General features: G+C 47.6%; 1 protein-coding gene across 4 annotated transcripts; it reads left to right on the top strand.

The window, feature by feature from the left end:
- Positions 1–455: 455 nt before the first annotated feature.
- Positions 456–14,386, top strand: med25 (mediator complex subunit 25). 4 transcript variants are annotated; one of them, XM_076170971.1, is made up of 20 exons: positions 456–573; positions 1,051–1,200; positions 1,285–1,330; positions 1,512–1,636; positions 1,742–1,840; positions 2,014–2,134; positions 2,276–2,432; positions 3,119–3,243; positions 3,391–3,466; positions 3,795–4,198; positions 4,382–4,483; positions 7,112–7,197; positions 7,298–7,355; positions 7,505–7,612; positions 8,196–8,372; positions 10,738–10,848; positions 11,061–11,129; positions 11,867–12,028; positions 12,176–12,296; positions 13,358–14,386. In XM_076170971.1, the coding sequence occupies exons 2-20, from the start codon at positions 1,055–1,057 to the stop codon at positions 13,459–13,461; spliced, it is 2,397 nt and encodes a 798-aa protein (XP_076027086.1). In that variant the 5' UTR covers positions 456–573; positions 1,051–1,054; the 3' UTR covers positions 13,462–14,386. The 4 variants fall into 4 exon arrangements, with proteins under 4 accessions (XP_076027086.1, XP_076027085.1, XP_076027089.1 ...); XM_076170970.1 differs by having other exon boundaries at positions 10,735–10,848; positions 13,358–14,385; XM_076170974.1 differs by lacking the exon at positions 11,061–11,129.
- Positions 14,387–20,196: the final 5,810 nt, after the last annotated feature.

The following is a 20,196-nucleotide window of genomic DNA, read 5'->3' as shown; positions in this document are numbered from 1 at the left end:
CATCATCAGTCACTGAGAACTGTTCACGGTGTGCCTATGTGTGACTGTAACCTGCAAACCTCAGATTTTACATATGTGATTTTATAGTGAGTGGTCAAATGAACAGCTGCCACATTTGACCTCTTTTCTGTCGTCTGGACAAAGGGGCGAGCAGTGAAGGCAGGACAGAGATGACCCTTCCTCATGCATATCACTGACATTTCTTCTACCTTCTGTTGTACCACTGGCAGGTTTACTGATGACCTCATTATTTGGTCTTCATTGACGCGTTATGCGGACATCTATAATGTGAAATAATTTATAGTAAATTGGTAGCAAAATATACATAGAACACAAATGAATTCAAATGTGTATATAGCAATATGAAAAAAATAAAATAAATAAATGTGATGTCACCGGATATGAACTATATGTCAGGGTTGTGGGCGGTTCCAACTTTATAAGCACTTCCGTCAATACACAGCCAGGCATTGAAATTAGCACCGCTGTGCGGTGTGTTAATGACATGTAATTTGACGTTCCATTTTGGACTTAACCCGCCACACCTTTCGCCTGGCAGCTCGATATAAAAAGGTAAGTCCGCATTGTGTCTGAGCGAACCGCTGCCTGACTGGACGAGACGGTTCTGAATAGATGTTAGCATTAGCTGAGTTACCCCCTTAGCGTTAACCAGGCTAATGCTAACCAGGATAGCAAACACTGAAGTAGCCCGGTTTGTTTTGGTTTAGCTTTAGCTTTCGTTTGCTTCTGCGTGGTTTCTAACTCATACGGATCACATAAATAGGCGATTACCCAACGGGGTTTGTTCTCAGAATAATTAGATACTTGTTAGCGAGGGAGTAATTGCTAATGGAGTACAGCGTTAGCCTAGCTTCAATACACTGCATTCATTCTCTGTGCTATGAAACACGAGCAGCCTGATGACGCTGCTGAGCCTCTTGTTGCTGTTGTAACTTTATTCCGGGGCTAAGAGCTCCATATTATTTCTGTCATACCTATCTATTAAATATGGAAATATAAACATAAAGGGTATCCATATTCATGTCCCAGGTCCATGCTGGCGGGCTCGGCACACATGGAGCCGCCCAGTAAGCCCGGGGCCAACCAGGTCGCTGATGTGGTGTTTGTAATCGAAGGGACGGCCAACCTCGGACCTTACTTTGAGTCACTAAGGAAGAACTACATCCTCCCAGCCATCGAGTAAGCACACTAAACACTCGCCCTTTATTGGTCATTTCACACCCAAGTCCTGACTGAATGTGTGTCTGTGTTTTGATTGAACAGATACTTCAATGGCGGGCCCCCAGCGGAAACAGATTTTGGTGGCGATGTGAGTTTTTAAACTGTATATCTGTAATGTGCTCTTCCTGTTGTCTTCCCATCCATTTAGTTCTGTTGACTGGTACAACTTTCTCACACTAAAAGGAGCAAAGCCATTGTTATGACAGTAAATGTCTGCCGTGTTTAGGATGTGGTAACACTAAACGACTCCTGCGTCTTTGTCACTCCAGTATGGGGGAACGCAGTACGGTTTGGTGGTGTTCAACACGGTGGACTGTGCCCCGGAGTCGTACGTCCAGTGCCACGCTCCGACCAGCTCCGCCTTCGAGTTTGTCTCCTGGATCGACAGCATTCAGTAATATTCTACATCTCATTATTATATTATCGCCTTCTTTATTTGACATCACATCACAGCATACATTTGTTTATTTGACATATTCCCTTTGTTGTTCCCACACAGGTTCATGGGAGGTGGAGCAGAAAGCTGTAGTCTGATAGCTGAAGGACTCTCTGTAGCTCTGCAGCTCTTTGATGACTTCAAGAAAATGAGGGAGCAAATGTAAGGAGAGCTGCTTCCTCAATGTCCTTTGACTTCATGCAGTATGTCCTGACAGGATAGCCGTTAAATCATTCTTTTAATCTTGTAAAGCAACACCTGCACAGAGGGGATACATGTTTCTAACTTGCAGTGTTGTAAACCCCAGAATATTTGTCTCTGTCTACCAATGCCAGAGGTCAGACCCACAAGGTGTGTGTGCTGCTGTGCAACTCTCCTCCTTACCTGCTTCCTGCTGTGGAGAGCGTCACCTACACGGGCTGCACGGCAGACAGCTTGGTCAAGATCATCAGAGACGTAAGTAATCAGTGAGGCTGCTGTCTTAGTTATGAATAAATTAACATAATTTACGTTAAGAAAATTGAGATAGAACAGATAAACAGCCTAAAGAAACAAACATGTATTTCATTGCTAACTGAAGTCTGTGATGTTTCTTAGAGAGGGATCCACTTCTCTGTGGTGGCTCCTCGCAAACTGCCGGCTCTGAGGGCTTTGTTCGAGCGGGCGTCCCCAGTAGGAGGTCCGGGCGAACCCCACCAAGACTACAGCCAGGACCCTTTCCACATGGTCCTGGTTAGAGGCATCGCACTTCCTGGTAAGAAAACATGGCTCAGGTTTGATTGATGCGTCTCGGTCTGGGAGGTTGCAGTGCCTCCAGTCTGTGACCCAGGAGCTCCATTGGGGGCCCTGCCGCAGCTGAGGCGCACATTTTCCAACTGTAACTCCACATCAGAGCTGGGGGGTAACATGGAGGCTGCAGGAGGGCTCATTAAGGAGCCTGAGCTGTTTTGAGTTTTCTGCTACCTGTTTCGACTGCCTGTTATGGTTGATGGTGGAGTGGTAAATGCGTGTGGAAGCACTGTGCTGAGACCAGTGTGTGCACTTCTCTTATTTAAAATGTATTGTGAAAGGAATGGAGTGTTATTTTGAACCAAATTTAAGGGATGATAGCTTTGATCATGTGGAAACAGGTCCACTAATATGTGTCACTGCTTATAGTCTTGTTATATTGTTTCTTATGCGTTAGAAAGTTAATGTGAACATTGAAAGCATTTCTGACAAAATGACAAATTCTGTGCACTCTTTATTCAATGAGTTTGGTTTGGTGAGGGATGTGAGCAGAAAGTGATATGACATCGCTCAGAGCTGAAGAGCACAGGAGACTTTCAAAAGACATGACGGTGTGAAAATGGAGTTCTATTTCAGCTGACCTGCTTCTTTGTCCTGTGTGTGTGTGTGAAAAGGCTCTAAGCTCTTCCCATTGTCTGTATCTGTGTCCAGTTTCTGCAAGTGGAGGCACTGGTCCGCTCAAGCCCGTCCTCCCCCCTCAGCCCCTGCCTGTCAGTCAGCCTCTTGGGGGAGCTTCACAGGCCCAGCCGCCCATTAGCACAGCCCACCATTATCAGGTAATGAGCAAGCAGGCACACGGAATAAAGCCGCCCAGAGACTCATTCCTGTTGCCTGCCTTTGGCTCGCTTTCAGACAGTAGTGTGTATGTTCTTTCCCTAAAATGGTTTACCCAGCATTGTCTTCCTTAATCTCCTTCCTGACAGAATCCGCCCTCTATGACTGCTGCTCAGGCGGCAGCACAGATGGCCGTGGAGGCAGCCAACAGCCAGAAGAGTCGCTGTGAGTTACTATTGGTCTCTGCGGGCCTATGAACAGTTTATGTCCGCCGAGGTTTTTTTTGTTGTCTGTGTGACGGTGTGTTTTACAGTAGAGCTTATGCTCACACGTTTGGATACAGAGCTTCCCATAGACAGCACTGTTGTTTGTGACCTTTCTCTGGTATCGACAAGATGCTCTCAAATCTTACTGACCAAAAATAAGATCAAACAGCACAGCTAAGGAAGGAAATGCTTGATTTAGTTTCTGACACAATGTCGCCACATATTGCTTTGACGTTTATACACCGTTGTCTTGTTCACACTCTGGATGTTCGCCTTCCTCCTCCCAGGTCCTCCGCCATTCAGCACTCCGCAAACCCTCCCATCCGTAGCCGGGGTGAAGCTCGCCCCATCCAGCCAGCCCAGTTTATCAACGGTAACCACGGCGACGCCTATGATGATGCCGCAGCAACAGGGTCCTCCAAGTCAGCAGCAGCAGCAACAACAACAACAGCAGCAGCAGCAGCAGCAGCAACAACAGCAACAGCAACAGCAGCAGCAACAGCAGCAGCAGCAGCAACAGCAACAGCAACAGCAGCAGCAGCAGCAGCAGCAGCAACTCCCGCAGCAACTCCCGCAGCAACTCCCGCAGCTGCCACAGCTCCCGCCCCCCGGACAGCCTGCACCCATTCAGCAACAACAGCAGCAGCAGGCATCAAATCAGCAGGCGGCTGCTTCAGTACAGCCTGGCATGGTAAATGACATGGCTTCGCTTTGAATGTTGGTGTATCCCTTTTGATGTTAACAAGTGGAAGTGAAAGAACCAAGCTTTTAATCGTGTGTGTGTGTGTGTGTGTGTGTGTGTGTGTGTGTGTGTGTGTGTGTGTGTGTGTGTGTGTGTGTGTGTGTGTGTGTGTGTGTGTGTGTTCTTTGACAGCCTGGTGTTTCTGGAGGTCAGGGCATTGCCAATCCAATCGGACAGCAACAAGGAGTGGCGAGCAAGATTGTAGCTTGGATCGGCGTCCTGGAGTGGCAAGAGGTACGATGTTTGACTGCTAACTGGACGTTCTCTGACCAAATTGTTGGTGTGAAATGGTGAAAGTTTGATTCTGATGTGGACTGGACTAGTGTGATGAGCTACGTGCTTCCCAACTTCTGTCTTTAGGGCCCAGTGGACCTTAAACTCCCTGTGCCGGTGTTCCAGTTGTAAATCAGTTCTGTATTAGAATAATAAATCTGGCAGTAATGTTGGGCCCGAGTACTGCAATATGAGCAGCCCAGCCTCCAGCACTGTCTTGGACCCCTCACTGTGGCAAAGTCTTAATAAGAACCTGTCATTGATTATTGCACAGTATGATTAATTGCACATCAGTTTACCGCTCTACTACTTTTGGTTTAGCTCAAGGTCAAATCAATCGCGTTGACAGTAGCCGTGCTGAGCCAGGAGAACGGATGTTAATGGCTTTTATGCGACACTCATGAGGCCTGCGAGTGTTTGTGTTTGGTGGACAGAGTCGATCAATTTCCTGTATTGACCGGAGTCTCATCCCCCCGCTCCTCCTGTGTGTCACGATGATCTAAGTAACCCAGATGGACGTGAATGAGAGCAGGGAGTCCAGGAATCCCTAAATCTCCCCTCTAAAAAATGCACAGCCACGAACCACCCCGAGTGGACACCCATGAAGCATTGCCCTAAATCTGCAACTTCCTCCTCTAATTCATCTCATTAGGCTTTCAGCTCCTTAAGTGATTCTTCTCTGCAGATATCTTTAATGCTGCTAAAGAATTACATTACAGAGACTAAAACTTATCTGAAGAAACGGTAAATGATAAAAACATTTGTAGAGGATGCCAGCACACTTGGCTGGAGCCTGCCCAGTCCATTATTATCAACACAGTGTTTTTTGTTTTAGCTTAAATTCGGTCCATTAGTTCTTAACCGTGTGATCTGTCTTTTCACAATGCTTTACCGAGGTTACATGGCTTTCTTAATTGGAGCAGGGATGTGAACGAGACCCTCTTGCTTTGTCCACCTCTCAGGCTTCACCTAATTTCTGCTTGGGCCGGCCCAGGGCATAAATTACCCACTTGTCTGCTCAGAAAACCCCGGCACAATAGACTTGTAATGGATAGCACGGGGACTACAGCAGCCCTGACCAATATGAGATTGATTAATCATTGATCCCACATTGATGGCTTGATGATGAACAGTGCTGGCAGTTTTCCCAGTAGGACCGGTACATTGACGTGCTCAGAAAGTGGTATTTTCTCCTTAATTCTTCAACCTCTGCCCAGGAAAGAACTATATGCAGGTCTTTAAAAGTCATCCACCCGCCCCATTTGAAATTGCTTGTCCTGGTCTTGAGTCAAAGAGAGGCAAAAGAGCAAACAGAACAGCCTGAATGTCTTTATTCCACCAACATCCCTCAAATCCTCCCTGGTGCGAGGCAATCAGGCACTCCCGGACCATCTGGGAGATGTAATCCCTCCAACATGTCCCGGGTCTGCCCTCTGGGTCTCCTCTGTAGTTTGTGCCCGGAGCAACACCAAAGGGACGGATGCAAGGGTATTGTCTCCTGCTGAAGTGAAGCAGGAGCAGCCCACTCTCTGCCTCACAGGCCAGCATTGCATTGAAGTATTATTTCTGGCTCTTATCTCGTTCTTTCGTCACTACCCCAATGACCGTGACCATTAGTCAGGGTTGGACAAGAGAGTGATGTACAGTCCGACTCACTTCAACAACATCTAACACCTTACTCAAAGCCTCCCTGTGTATAAGACCCCAGTGAACCTAAACCCCTTCCCTAAGGACGGCTGTCTCTTATTCAGAAATGGCAAGTCACATTATTTTGGCTAAACAACAACATCCTCACCCTTGGAGGTGCCGACCGCCAGTCCAACAATGTCACGCTCAGCTGCGAACTGATCCAATGCACATAAGAGGTCACAGTCCGATGAAGCCAAAAGGACAAACATCCACAACCACCAGATGCCACCCCGGTGTCACTAAACCAGACACCCTGCCCGCCTTGGCTTGACTTTGTAGCATTTTCTATGACTATCGCAAACAAGAGAGGTGACAAGGTGCACCCTTGTTGGAGTCCCTATTGAACACGCTTGACTTAATGCGAACACAACTCTCACAGCAAGTGTGGCGGAAAAGGGACGGCTCGCAGCAGCGACTTATAAACTGCTACAGTCTGGCTGCGTCTCTTGCTGAATACCTCAGGGGTGCGAGTTGATAAGTCTGTAGAGTGGATTAGCACATTACCATGACGCCTCACCCTTATCTGCCCGAGTGTAAAAAGCCGTGCCACCGTTTCGTGTCCTCGGCCAGGAGGAAATCTTTCATTGTTCCTGTAAATCGGATGTTAAGCAGTTGACTCGAGGCGTCTCCGCAGCACCTCGGCATCGGCTTAACCTGAGATTCTGTGATTTCTAAAGCAGTTGGATCAGAAACGCTCCTTCTCCTTCATGTGTAGAAATGGAGATGAGTACATACATGACTGCAAACGTGTTTAACTCCACTGAAAGACGTTTGATTCTTTTTGATTTGGTTTTAGAGTCGGTTCTAGATCATACTTTAATCTGCCTCCCTGAAACCTGTAAGACTAATCTGCCTTTTCACTTTGCTCTCACTCTTTTCCCTCTTGTCTCGTGCCTACAGAAACCTAAATCCTCGTCCATGGATTCAACCACTAAGCTGACTCGCTCTCTGCCGTGTCAGGTGCACGTCAACCAAGGAGAGAATCTGTGAGTTGCGAAGCTGCGGCAGAGGAAATTAGACTCTTCACCGTCTGTAGAAATGTCTGCTTTGTTTCATGCACATTATGGAATTTGTGTCCCCGTACAGAAACACGGACCAGTGGCCACAGAAGCTTATCATGCAGCTAATTCCGCAACAGCTATTGGTGAGATTCCATTTTCACAGCTTTTGCTTGAGTGCGATGTGTGTGTGTTACCGTGGAGATGGAGCGAAGGGGTGACTTTCATTTTCAGGAGCAGCTAGTTTATCAATGATGCATAACTAACTTCTCTCTCTTGCCCAATTCGTCCGCAGACGACCTTAGGCCACCTCTTCAGAAACTCTCGCATGGTTCAGTTTCTCTTTACCAACAAGGACGTGGAGTCACTGAAAGGCCTGTATCGCATCATGACCAATGGATTTGTAAGTTTCCCACGTACTCCGCCTCGCCCTGACCTCAGACGCATGCCCCTCGTGTTCCCAATTTTATCCATCATTTAATCTACCTCAGCGTGCAGCGCAGGTCCCGCCTCCCTCCAATAGACAGACCCTGAATATCAACCTTAGTTGCAGTGGTGCAGTGCAGACTGTAGAGGGCGCTCCAGTCCACTCATTTCTTCATTTTCTAGCCAGGCTGCTTGGTTTTCAACACTTCAAAGGGAAAAAATGAAGTGTAAGTGTTTGGTTTTGATTGTGATCCAAGAAGTTGAACAGGATTAGGTCAGTATGGGGCATCAGGTTATACTGCTGAGGAATTGCAGAGGCATTAAAAGTGTTCAGTCCAGCTGAGCTCTGCCTGAGTTTGATTTATGAACAAGGGGACGCGCTGTATGAATTAAGTTTAACCATTTGCATTGAATTTATAAAAAACGATCTGTGTGATTAGGCAGCAGAGCTTGGGACGAGGTGGCGTACCGAGGCCCGAGCAATAACTTAGACTTAGACAGGGGACAAGATAGCTCTGTATCAAAGCCTTCTTTCTCCCCCCCTGTGACCCTGGCTGTAGGCTGGCTGCGTGCACTTCCCCCACACCACCTCGCCCTGTGAGGTGCGGGTGCTGATGCTACTCTACTCGTCCAAGAAGCGGATATTCATGGGCCTCATCCCCAACGACCAGAGCGGCTTCGTCAACGGCATCCGACAAGTCATCACCAACCACAAGCAGGTCCAGCAGCACAGAGCGGTGAGTGGGCGATACTGCAGGGGAAAGAGGGGAACCGGCGAGGAGACCAGGAGGATGCCAGAGCAGGGGTTTTAGCCAAATCACAGGAGAACGGCTAGAGCCAGTGCAGGTGATAATGAGAAGCCATTACAGAGGCGCACCGGGGAATTGGGGCGCATTGTTTAAAGCATTAAGGTGCATTGTTATTGACGTTTCATTTAGCCGGCCCAGTATCTTCAGAGCAGCCACGGTCGTCTCTCACCATAGCAGCAGCTAATGGGACTAGCATTAGCTAAGTGTCCACTGCAAGGGAGCTGATTACACACTGTATTATTTCTCCTTAAGTGCAGTATGTACATATGCATGGCTGAGTTAAAGACACTTACATCCTCAGCGACACCGTGTCCACCGCAGTGTGTTAACAGGCCGGTAGAGCCGGACGCTGTCTGGGCATTATTGGAATATTTAATGAAGGAAGGACAAATATCCTCTAATAATCATGACATAAATCTGTTTTACTGTCATATTATTATGTCTGTTACTGTGATGGCGTTTTATTAAATATCTAAATCGGGGTTTGACTGTGGTTCTCCAGACTCTGCTACAGAGAGATGTCTGCTGGGTGGATGGCGGACTTTGCTGCCCACTCCGTCTAATGTAATCTGCACTGATCAATACTATAATGCATTAATGACATCGTCAAGGTTAAAGAATGTAAATGCTCCCCTGCATGCTAGGGAAGGACTGCATCGTTTTGCTGACGATTGCAATTATTCAGAGAAATATTGTGATTTCAGCTCACCTGGCTCTTTGTTTAGGCCTGGGAATGCATGAATGTGAAACAAGAAACAGAGAAACAAGTTTAAACTAACCTATACCTCCAAATTCTTATTAATAAGTGTATCAGGGTGGATGCCTTTTCTGTAAACATCTCCTTACTATTGTTCTATTGAAACTCCTGGCTACCGTAGTAACCACGAACAAACTGTTCTACTTCCTCTCTAATAATGATTCTTGTAAGACAATCGGTGAATGCCAAAGACCATGTACTTGCGCAATAATAATAATAATGCTATGGATAAAGTATATTTTCTCCCACAATATCAACAGTTAGTGCATATGGATCTTTTCATCCTTTGAGCCTTCCACGATTTTATGACCACATATTTTTTTCGGCCTCGATTCGATTAAATATGCTGTCAGCCTTAACCCCGCATTTGCTGAAGATGCTGCAATTTAAGCGTCTTACATTAAACACAGCATTCATTCGTGTTCCGGCTGCCCAAATATTCACATTACTATGTCGGACGCGCCGGAGAAGAAAATGATGGTGTAATCATGAAGCACAGGAGGAGAACGTCTTAAGAAAAGCTTTCCGCGGCAAACGTTGAGCTCACAGTCTGCTGCCTCGCTCACATGACGAGGAGACGTCACTCGGGACGCCTGCTCGTCTTCACGTGCGTCTCCTGATTTAGCTCGGTGCAGCAGCGTCCCGTCCCAGGCTCAGCGTTGCCTGTTGCCTCTGTGTGCTCCAGTTAGACTGCAGTCTGCTCTCATCAGCGTGGATCGCGCTCCTTTACTCACCCTGCTAATTTTATGTCCTTCTGAAAACGGCGTGGGCTTCATCTGTAACACGACGCCGTGAGTGTGTAGAAGCAATTTAAGACGACAGAAGACATGAAATTATAATCATTATTTATTTTGCCTCTTGTGTATCATCACACACATTCAGCGCTGCACCGCTAATGGAGAAGAGCTACAGCAATCTTAACGTAATTAAAATTTCAATTTAGACCAGTAGCTAAGGTGTGTGTGTGTGTGTGTGTGTGTGTGTGTGTGTGTGTGTGTGTGTGTGTGTGTGTGTGTGTGTGTGTGTGTGTGTGTGTGTGTGTGTGTGTGTGTGTGTGTGTGTGTGTGTGTGTGTGTGTGTGTGTGTGTGTGTGTGTGTGTGTGTGTGTGTGTGTGTGTGTGTGTGTGTGTGTGTGTGTGTGTGTGAGAGAGAGAGAGAGAGATTGCAGCTCGCCTCATTCACACTAAGACAAAATTGAAACGTCTCCCTGAAAAGCGATATGGGTGCTAAATCTCTCTTTAGGTATTTCTTTACAGGTTACCGGGTTAAATGACAGAAGATAAATCACAGACGCTGGAGGAGAGATGGGGGGCAGCTGCTTTGTTTGTTCCCTGCGAGAGCCCAGAGCTGTGTTTTTACACCATTACTGGTGGTCAGAATACACACACACGGTGCATAAGCGTGGTCACGGGGTGATTCACTCAGATTTAGGAAGATGGATGTGTGCAGGTGTATGCTTAGATATGGTGGAACACTCTGTGACATCGCTGTCTTTGTGTGCCCCCCTCCCTCCCTCCCTCCCTCCCTCTGCAGCAGCTGGGTGGCGGCGGGGGTCCGATGCAGCCCGGTCAGGTACCATCTAACCAGAACTTCCTCAACCGAGCCCCTGGTCCCATTCCCGTCCCCCACGGCAACGTCCAGCAGCAGGTAAAAGGAGCTGTCTCGCCGCTCCCCCGGGCATGTGTGGCCTGCGTCCCCCCCGCCCCACTCGCGCTGCCTGTTGTTTACCTCTTCCGCTCCCTCTGCCCCTCTCTGGTTGCAGCATGCCTCACTGGTAACCTTTTCTCCACTTTCACCCTTTCACAACTCCACCACTCTTCCCCCCTACCCTCCTTCTCTCTGGTCTGTCCTGTGTCCAGTCTGTGGTGGTGGGCATGCCCCCTGTTAGTCAGGTCTCTATGATGGAGGAGCAGCAGATGCAGAACATGGTGAGACCGACTGTAGCCTCCTTACACACCAGTACAACGTGCTCAGGGTGTCTGCAGGTGCTCCAAACAAGGAAATGATCCACAATTACTGCATTTCCTGTTTCAGAAAAGGCAGTCAATCACCCTCCAGTTATTAGAAGTTGTATTTTACAGCATGCAACATCTGCTCTGATTCTTTATTTGGGCTTTTAACATCATCTGAAACTTGCAGACACTCTGGCCTTATTGGGAATACTATTGATACACAAGCATAAACAGCATCAGCTTTCTCTCCACCGCTCAGTATCAGAGCTGTCATGCTGTGCTCACTTCCTGTAAGCATGAAACTTGATCGATTTTCCCGCTGAATGCTTCCTGTGTAGCATGCCATGGACGTCCCTAACTTGTCAACACTGAGGCTGCGTCCCTCCTCCGTACTGCACTACATTAAACATGTCGTGTATACTATGTGCTACTCTATTTTTGCAGAAGTACCCAAGTAGAATATATAAATAAGTGAACATGCTGCACTGTTGTGAATATGAACTAACAGGAAACTGCAATCGACTGTCAGTTTTCCAGGTAGAAACCTGTCGATATTATGTGAGCGTACTCTTAGTTCTTATACTACGATGAGGAGATTGAATTTTATCGTTTGCATTTATGTTGTAACATGCTGTTCTTGTGGTTTTGCCTAATAGCTCAACCTTTTTATTCCTGCATTAAAAACCTCTTGAACTGTGCGATGTTCCCCTTAGATGAACATGAGAGCGGCCGGACCAGCGACTCAGCAGCCGCCCAGCGGCGCTCCACCCAACCAGGTCAATCAGGGTGGACAAGCCCAGGGTTCCATCCTCCGCCTCTCCAATCCAGGAGCCAACCCACAGCTTCGCAGTCTTCTGCTCAGTCAACAGCAGCCAGTAAGAGGGCAACAAAATTGCATTTTTCGTGAAGCTCTGGTGCATTAATGACTCATCCTGTAGTCTGTCTCCTCCCTTATCAGCTCTAACTGTTCACCTGTCGATGTGAATCTTGACGTGGCTCCTGCGGCTCTGTGTGTGTCTCAGCAGGGAGGGGTGTCTCACATGTCCGGCATGATGCCTCATCAGGGTTTAGGACAGCAGCTGGTCCATCAAGCTCCAGGAGGGGGGGCTCAAATGCAGGGCCAGTGGAGGCAGCCTTTGGCAGGTCAGCATGCACCCCCTGCAAAGGTGGAATCAGCACACACACACATTTGAAGTAGAGGTATTATTAAGCAATGTTAGTCTGGCAATGTACTCGTGGCAGAGTAAAAGCACGAGTAAATGAAAACTTCAGACACTGCCCAGGGATTGCAGCTGCTTCCTTTTCACTGGTGTGACTGCACGTCCACATCCAGGTAAGTGAGCCCAGAAGTAGAGTCGAGCCGAGAGATTGTACTCGAGTTTCTTGTTAATTAGGTGCAAGGACCCTTGCAGCTAATAAATACAAGCTGTGTGTTCACGTCTTACTTCATTTGCCGCCCTGCGTGTGTCCTTTACATTACTACACACCATTACTTCCTTACATTGCGAGTGTGTGTGTTTCCCTGCTTCCCCTGCAGACATCTGTTTCCAGCACAAAATCCACTTACAGACACTTGGTTTGGTTAGTTAATCCATCCCAGCGAGCATCCTGCCGGAATTTATATTTGTCAAACTGAACTTTATTATTGTACACATTGATTTTGCAAAGCTTGCAGACCTTCTGGTGCTCGCATCCTACAGAAGACTCCCTCCTCGGTGGTGAGAGGAGGGATTGTTTCCCTATCCAAACTTTTGGGTGAAAGAAGTGGCCAAATCCACATCATCCCTTTCAAGATGTCCATGTTTGATGAACGTCTAAATGGTTGACTGAGCCCTGGAGGAATGCAAACTGTTTCAGGTTTGGTTTGGAAGTCACACTTAGGAGCTCCCAACCAGCATTTGAAGGCTAAGATCCAAAATCACTGCGATTACCCGTCTCAGTCGAGGCCCTGAGCGCTGACTGACAGGCGCGCTTTGAAAGGGGCCTTATCTGTCGGTGCTTCTGTTATCTTTTGTACTTAATGTTCAGAAACACTCAAAACAAAGAGCGATGCTGCTATTGACATCTATAGGAATAGGTTAGGGACTGCGTCTGCTGGTGTATATCCTGTTTTGATCTGTTCACCTTTTCCCACATCAGCATCATTCCTGAAAACTGAACCGTCAGCCTCCATTTTAAATCTGTCTCACCAAACCTGTGTGCAGGTCCCATGCTGATGTCTGGAGGTCAGCGGGGCGCCGTCCCTCAGCCCGGGATGGCTCAAGTCTCCAGCGTCATGGACGACGAAATCCTCATGGACCTCATTTGATTGATTTCTCATGGACTGGAGGAGAAACTTCCAAGATGGCGTTTTTAGTTCTGTCTCAGCACACACTCACACTCACACACACACACACACACACACATTCTCTCTGCTGCCTCACTGCTACCAACTTTCAGCAGAACTACGAAAGGAATCACGGTTTACGTCATTTTTTTTTTACAGGACTGAGCCGTAGATGTTAGTTAGCTGCAGACAATGCGAGCCTTGGTACTTCGTATAAGCAGTCAAAGCGACAGGCGCATGGACTTGACTACGCAGGCCCGAGAACACCGCAACAAAAACGGTCAATAACCTCGTGCTTCGTCTAACTTCAGTGACATTGAAGCACCGAAATCAGTTTTTTCCTTTTTAACGGAGATTTTACTTTACTTTTCTTTGTATTATAGATGAAGTTGTTTTATGAAGATTTAATTAAAAAAATGCCTTTGAGTCATTAATCATTGTGTTATTGATGATCATGATGACTGATGATGTTGTTAACCATGTTGATTACTGTTTGGATCCTTTAGGTGCGAGCGAGACTGAAATAGACACAGTAATAGATCGTTCGGTGTGTTTTCCTGCCAAGTAGTGTCACAGTGTTAATTTTAACTACTCCAATATGCCATGAAACCATGGAGGATCTACTTGTGCCAAGTGATTCTACCAGATGGCATCAGTTGGCCGCGTTTCCCCTGGCAGAACATACAAACAGCGTTTCGCGCATGCGCACACGGCTGCAGCACACACTCACAGAAAGATATAACAAACAGAATCCATCACACACTCAAAGCCTTCGAGCTCTGGCAGTCACACACACACCACGCAAATAGCTTCAGAACCTAATTGGCTTGTGCAGAACGGTTACACTTTCACCTTTTGTGCTTTAAAAGATGTCCAAAAACTTTGCACACAATTACAATTCAAATAAAGAATAATAATCAATTTGAAGACGCTCCTCTAGAAAATATGACTTTTTAATCATTCCAACACAACTACATTTCCCCCCTGAAATGATAAACATCTAGCAGTTGCCCATTCAGCCCATTTCCATCGGAGACGTTTCGTAGAATCCTCCGATAAAGAGCTGGGGGCTGTGAACCAAACCAACAAGCTGTGAGATGAATTGTGACCCGGTGAAAAAAAATCAATTCAAAGCAAAAAAAGAAAATGGATTTGAGAAAGAGTTTGGGTCAAAGTCTGTGTGCTTAATGTCTCTGAAGAGGCAATGAGCAACTTCTTATGCACACATGCTGCACTGCTCTGAACCAAGGAGGACACCTGGGGTGGGGGGGAGGGATTTATGCAGTAACTAATGAGTTTTATTCTGCGAAAAGTAAAGTGCTTTTGTTGTGGTTGTGTCTGCGGGTTTATTTGTTTTGTTGCAGGATTACTCCAAACAGATTTTCTGAGGAAGACATGGTGATAGGGCGGTACATAATCCAAGGATGGAACCCTTTACATTCTGGTGCCCACCCAAGAAGTTGTGTTTTCACAATGCAACACAAGCCATTCTGTGGTATGTATGTCAAATTTACCAATCAGTAGCATGCAAACAGTTTTGAATTATGCAGAATTTTCGAAATCCTCGTTACATCTTTAGAGGAATCCATACATTGATCCGCCCTGTGAGGAACATCACGTGTCTGTAGCACCTATAACTGAGAAACACGTAGAGCTGTGTGTGTGTGTGTGTTCACCCACGTTCAGATTGTTGCTTTAATACAGTGGTTCTCAAACTTTTTCTTTCGCGCCCCCCTTTATAGATCATAAATCCAAGCGACCGACCAATGGGGGGGGGTCACCGGGGGTGGTCCCGGTGGCCGGAAATGATCTAAAAGCAAAAACGTGTTGTCCGTGACTTTCCCGGCACCTGCGCGCGAAAAACTGGTTCTGGGTTTAATATCGTTAATATATCAGGAACGTCCATTGCCGGCACACTTGCTAGTGAAAGTCACGGACAACACGTTTTTGCTTTTAGATTATTTCCGGCCACCGGTGCCACCGGCCGAAACCACCAGTGTTTCAGGAGCCCCCTATAACCTCCTGGTAACCCGTGTTGGCAAGTGTGCCGGCAACGGACGTTCCCTGTTACCACCGGTTTTGCGCCCTTGCGGGTGAAAATCACCCCCCCATACACACACACTGTGGACAGAAAATCACGGAAAGTAGGACCCCAGAGACAATGTAAAACATTACGGGACTGCTGATCGGTCTGACTGGGGGCGCTCTGGATGCTCATTCTCCTGCAGCGTAACTTATCGCCTCATTCATTTTCCTGGAACGGTACTTATTCATATCGCTCCTTTACCGGTCCCACGCCCCCCCTGGAGTAGCTCTGCGCCCCCCACTTTGAGAACCACTGCTTTAATGGCAGATGACGTGTAACATGACAGAAAAAGTGAAGCATATTTAGTTGTTACTGAGACAGATCAGGACAAATCTTAATTATAGTCCTTTCTGTTTAGGCTCGTTAAAATAAGAAGACTTGTTGTATTGGCTTTGTGGGTCTTGGTGGAGGTATGTTATGTAATGTATCAGTTGTTTTTTTCTGGATCACAAGCCGAGTGGTTCACTGATTCGTAAGTTAAACAATTGTTGTGCAGCATTTAAATGTAATTGTTTGGAGGTGAAAGTTGTGATCAGTGATTTATGGCCTCCGCTGGAGCACACACAGCCTTTTCACACACGCAGCCTTTTCACACTCGCCGTCTGCGTTGTTGAGTTGATACATCTACGGCTAATAATGAAATTCCCCGGAGTGGCCGTGAATTGTATTTTTACATCCAGAAGCTGATGTTTCAGCTCTGTAGACCAGAATGCAATGCAGCCGCGCTCTGCTGCTTCTCCTCCTCGCCCACAGCTTCCGCGCTCGCCGCAGCTGAATTCAACAGATTCGGGCTAGTACTCTAGGGGTTCTTCAGAGATACGCTGAGAAAAGTTCCCGTGTCCCACATACGCAGCATTCCTGGGCGTGTTTCACTCTGCCAGGGCCCAAAACACCTCGGATTTCACCTTTTCTTTCTAAAAAATGAATCGATTTTGCACACATTACCTTGAAATCAGATGTTTAAAGAGACAGATAAGTGCTTTTTAGAGACTAACCCCAAATTGAAAGCGGGATAACCTTTATTGTCTTCAGTAGGTACGAAGAATTTGGACCAAATGTGTACTAGATATTAGTACTACAATTCACAATTACAATATTCAATAGTGTAGTATTTGAAGCAATATAGTGCAAAAATTTACTTTCTACCGTGTATTAACTGGGGATAGATTTGTGGGTCAATTCCTGCTAAACTGCCAATACAGGAAAAGAATGAAACTCTCCAGGTTTTCTATCCCTGAGTCGCTCCTCCCTCTCTTCTCTCCAGTCGTTGTACGAAGTCGACAACATTACGTTCTATTTAGTAAAAATCAATTAGGATTTCTATTTATTGCATATTTGGGACACGACTCTAAATAAAATGCGTCCGTTATTAATCTCATTTGTTACACTTTGCTTCTCCTTCCGTGAGAGAAGGCTCGTCCTTATGTTGCACACAACTGGAAAACACAGAAATGGAAATCCACAACTAATGTCAAGTAAACAAGACAGGTAGTAAGTAATTGGTTACGTAAAAAAAAAGGAAATTATAACCCTTAATCACAATTTAAATCCTTTAGTGCAGTGAAGTTCACAATATAAAGCATCTGAAGAAGGATTTGTCCTGTAATTTATCTGATATACTTTGAACGCTGACAGTCTGGAAAGGTGATTAAGCAGTTTTTACATTAAAGAGGGGTTAAACAGATGAAGTGCACTTGCCACCCCACACACACAAACACACACACACCCCACCCGTTAGACTCCTTGACATCATAAACATGTGATATGAAGTCATTGCTGTTTGTTTTACAGCAACGCCTGAAGTGAAGCATCAGCGCGCTAAGAATGAAAATGCCGCCGGCGTGTGTCCGTTGTGTAACATTTCAGTTTCCTGTCGTTGTCATCTTCATGGGGAACGAAGCGGCGGACGTGTGTGAGGGCCACGTACAGGATTTCTGTGGGCGGGAGATGAAGATCAAGCTGTTCAGCATAATGGGGTTTTAAGGCCCGGGGGCTGAGGTTGTTTCGCGGCGGGCCGGAGGAGGTGTTGACAGGGCCGAGCGGCGGCGGCGGATGAGACAGCGTTATTATTAAGGCTCGGCCGGGCGCAGAGGGACCGCGTGGTGATGGACCTGGTGGTGTATGAGTTTAGGCTGCACAGACAAGAGGGGAGGAGGGTTGGGGTTGGAGGAGCACATAACACCTAAAATTGGATTTGTCTTCAGGGGCCTGGTGGTTGAGGTCCACTCGGCCTGAGTGTGGGAAGATCAATGACACTCGGCCTTAATAGATGCGGTTGCTAGATAGCAGCTGCCTCTGATAAGGAGCAGTGTTGGCTTCAGTGGTGGAGATACAAGCTTGGTTACCTCTGTGTTTACAAAAGCGTCTTTCTCTTTGTTTCTCTGCAGGTGAACACAGCGTTTCAGGGCACGGACAGACACAGGCGTCGGAGCGTTCAGCCCTTGCTTGCGAGTCACGACAGGCCGAATGTTCAATTTGGTATCACACAGGTTGGAATCTCTGCTGCCGGTGGCGTGCTGTTTCGCCATCAGATACGGATCAGGGCTCAGTCTGGGCCCTGGGAGACTGTGGAGAGTTCAGCGCTGAGATAGCATGCGAGAGCGTGATGCAGAAATGGCGGGGGGGGGGGGAAAGACACCGTCTCGCTTCTGTCACAGCACGCAGATGGCAGAGGGTTCAGTCCGACACAGCGACGCGCACGGAGGCCCCGGGACCTAAACACAACCCAGGGCAGAGGACGCGCCATCAGATCTCTCCCCAATATGCCAGCACAGCATAAACACACACTGACACAAGGCAGAGCGAAACCTCATCCATAGGGCAGAAGCAGGAAGACTAGACAGCGAGCGCTCCGTCTTCATATGAGGCACATTAATCCTCACAGTGGCTCCCATCTTTATTCATTTATCGGCCTGTGGTGTCCACTCAATCAGTCAGTTAAAGGAAAGAGCCACACACACCCCAGTGCGGGAGGGGGCGAGGAGGGGAAGGAGAGGAGGTTACGCTCCTCACCACAGCCTGAGCAGACACTGCAGTACAGAGATACAAACAGAGTGGGGCTGGGGAGGAAGAGGAGGAATTGCGAGGGGTTCTTTTAAATAACGAGGCATGGGTGGGAAACGGAAAGAGACAGAGATCGAGACAGGAAGGGGGGAGAGAAGAGACAAGCGGGGGTGAAAAGAGCGCCACCTCGCGTGAGGAGCGAGCGAGACTGAGAGGTTCAAAGTGAAGGAGAGAGGACAGAACAGTCGACGGATGACGGAGAAATCCAGGACGACGGCGACAACACCTCCACAGGCGACTGATGTACGTATGTGTGCAAGAGAGACGGAGGGAGGGAGGGAGGGAGGGAGGGAGGCGGGGAGTGTGTGAGAGTTGGAGAGAGGGAGGGATATCCACTGCACTGTTGTGTGACTGGAAATTTAATAGAGGGAGAGAGAGAGGGAGAGAGAGAGAGGGAGAGAGGGAGGGAGGGAGAGGAGAGCAGAAGGAGCGACGCAATGCAAAAGCACTGCAAGCCAGAGCGAACGCTGTCGTTACTGGAATCACGGAGGACTAGGGTAGGATGTGAAGCGTGCTACACCCTTACTGCATGGTGCAGGGTGGGGAGGGGGGGTCAAGTGTGTGTGCGCATGTTGTGCATAAAGTGTAAAAAGGGTGACCAAGGCCACACATGCACGGAAACTCAGAGCGACAGAGAGAGAAACAGGTTGGACGCCCTGTTGCTGCAACCCTGCCTGAATATATAGGGGTCAGTCATTAGCTTGTTCCCCATCTAAATCATGCCTGTGTGTGTGTGTGTGTGTGTGTGTGTGTGTGTGTGTGTGTGTGTGTGTGTGTGTGTGCGCGTGTATCCGTGTATGACGGAGCGCAGAGCTGGAAGCAGAACGTGTGTGTCTGTGAGAGCCGTGTGTGTGTGTGAACACGTGCCTGTGATGGAGAGCTGGCGCTGAGGTGCAAAAAGATGTGAGAAAGAGCGATGCCTCCAGTCTCAATATAGAACGCTATCAATCCAACACTAATCACTCGTCTGAACACGCACACACACGAGCACATGCACACACATGCACACACCCATCTCTCACTCCCTCCCTCTTTCCCTCTGCTATCTGATGGACACACTCACTCCCCCCCCTCTCTCACTCTCCTCATGTTAATATCCTGGAGAGGGAATCTGATTGACGAGCCTCCACCTCAATCCGACCTTTAACCTCAAAGTGACCTTAAACCTCACCTCCCTCCCCCCTTAATTATTTAACCCCCCCTTATCCCTGGGGAGGCTCTGGTAAACCGTTTTCACTTGAGATCTGCTCTCTTGAAGCGCTCAAGGAGGAATTTGGCTGGTGGGAGAAACCCACACACACACACACACACACACACACACACACACACACACACACTCTATCCAGCTCTTTTCCCTCCATCCCCCAGCACGTCAATCAGTGTACCTGTGTATATGATGGAAACTGTAATGGCAGCCAGGACTCCAAATGAGGCAGCGTTGTGCAGGTGGGGCTGCGCTGCATGTGCCTGAGCGTTGCCAAGGGAACCGGCATAGCATCAAATGTTCCCTTTAACAAGGTGTAAACACCATCGACTTATTATAGAGGTTATAGGAGTGTGTGTGTGTG

This window comes from Genypterus blacodes, unplaced genomic scaffold (assembly GCF_046128005.1).
Source record: "Genypterus blacodes isolate CSIRO-AG114 ecotype Tasmania unplaced genomic scaffold, CSIRO-AGI_Gbla_v1 ptg000234l_1, whole genome shotgun sequence".
Classification (NCBI taxonomy): Eukaryota; Metazoa; Chordata; class Actinopteri; order Ophidiiformes; family Ophidiidae; genus Genypterus; species Genypterus blacodes.
Note: the sequence above shows the minus strand (reverse complement) of the source record. Positions and strands in the feature narration are given on the sequence as shown.

Bases quoted from the DNA above. Each gene is read 5' to 3' on its own strand.
- med25 (XM_076170970.1), top strand. From the start codon at position 1,055: ATGCTGGCGGGCTCGGCACACATGGAGCCGCCCAGTAAGCCCGGGGCC. The intron at 1,331-1,511 runs GTGAGTTTTTAA...TTGTCACTCCAG, and splicing joins AAACAGATTTTGGTGGCGAT to TATGGGGGAACGCAGTACGG. The intron at 7,198-7,297 runs GTGAGTTGCGAA...GTCCCCGTACAG, and splicing joins GTCAACCAAGGAGAGAATCT to AAACACGGACCAGTGGCCAC.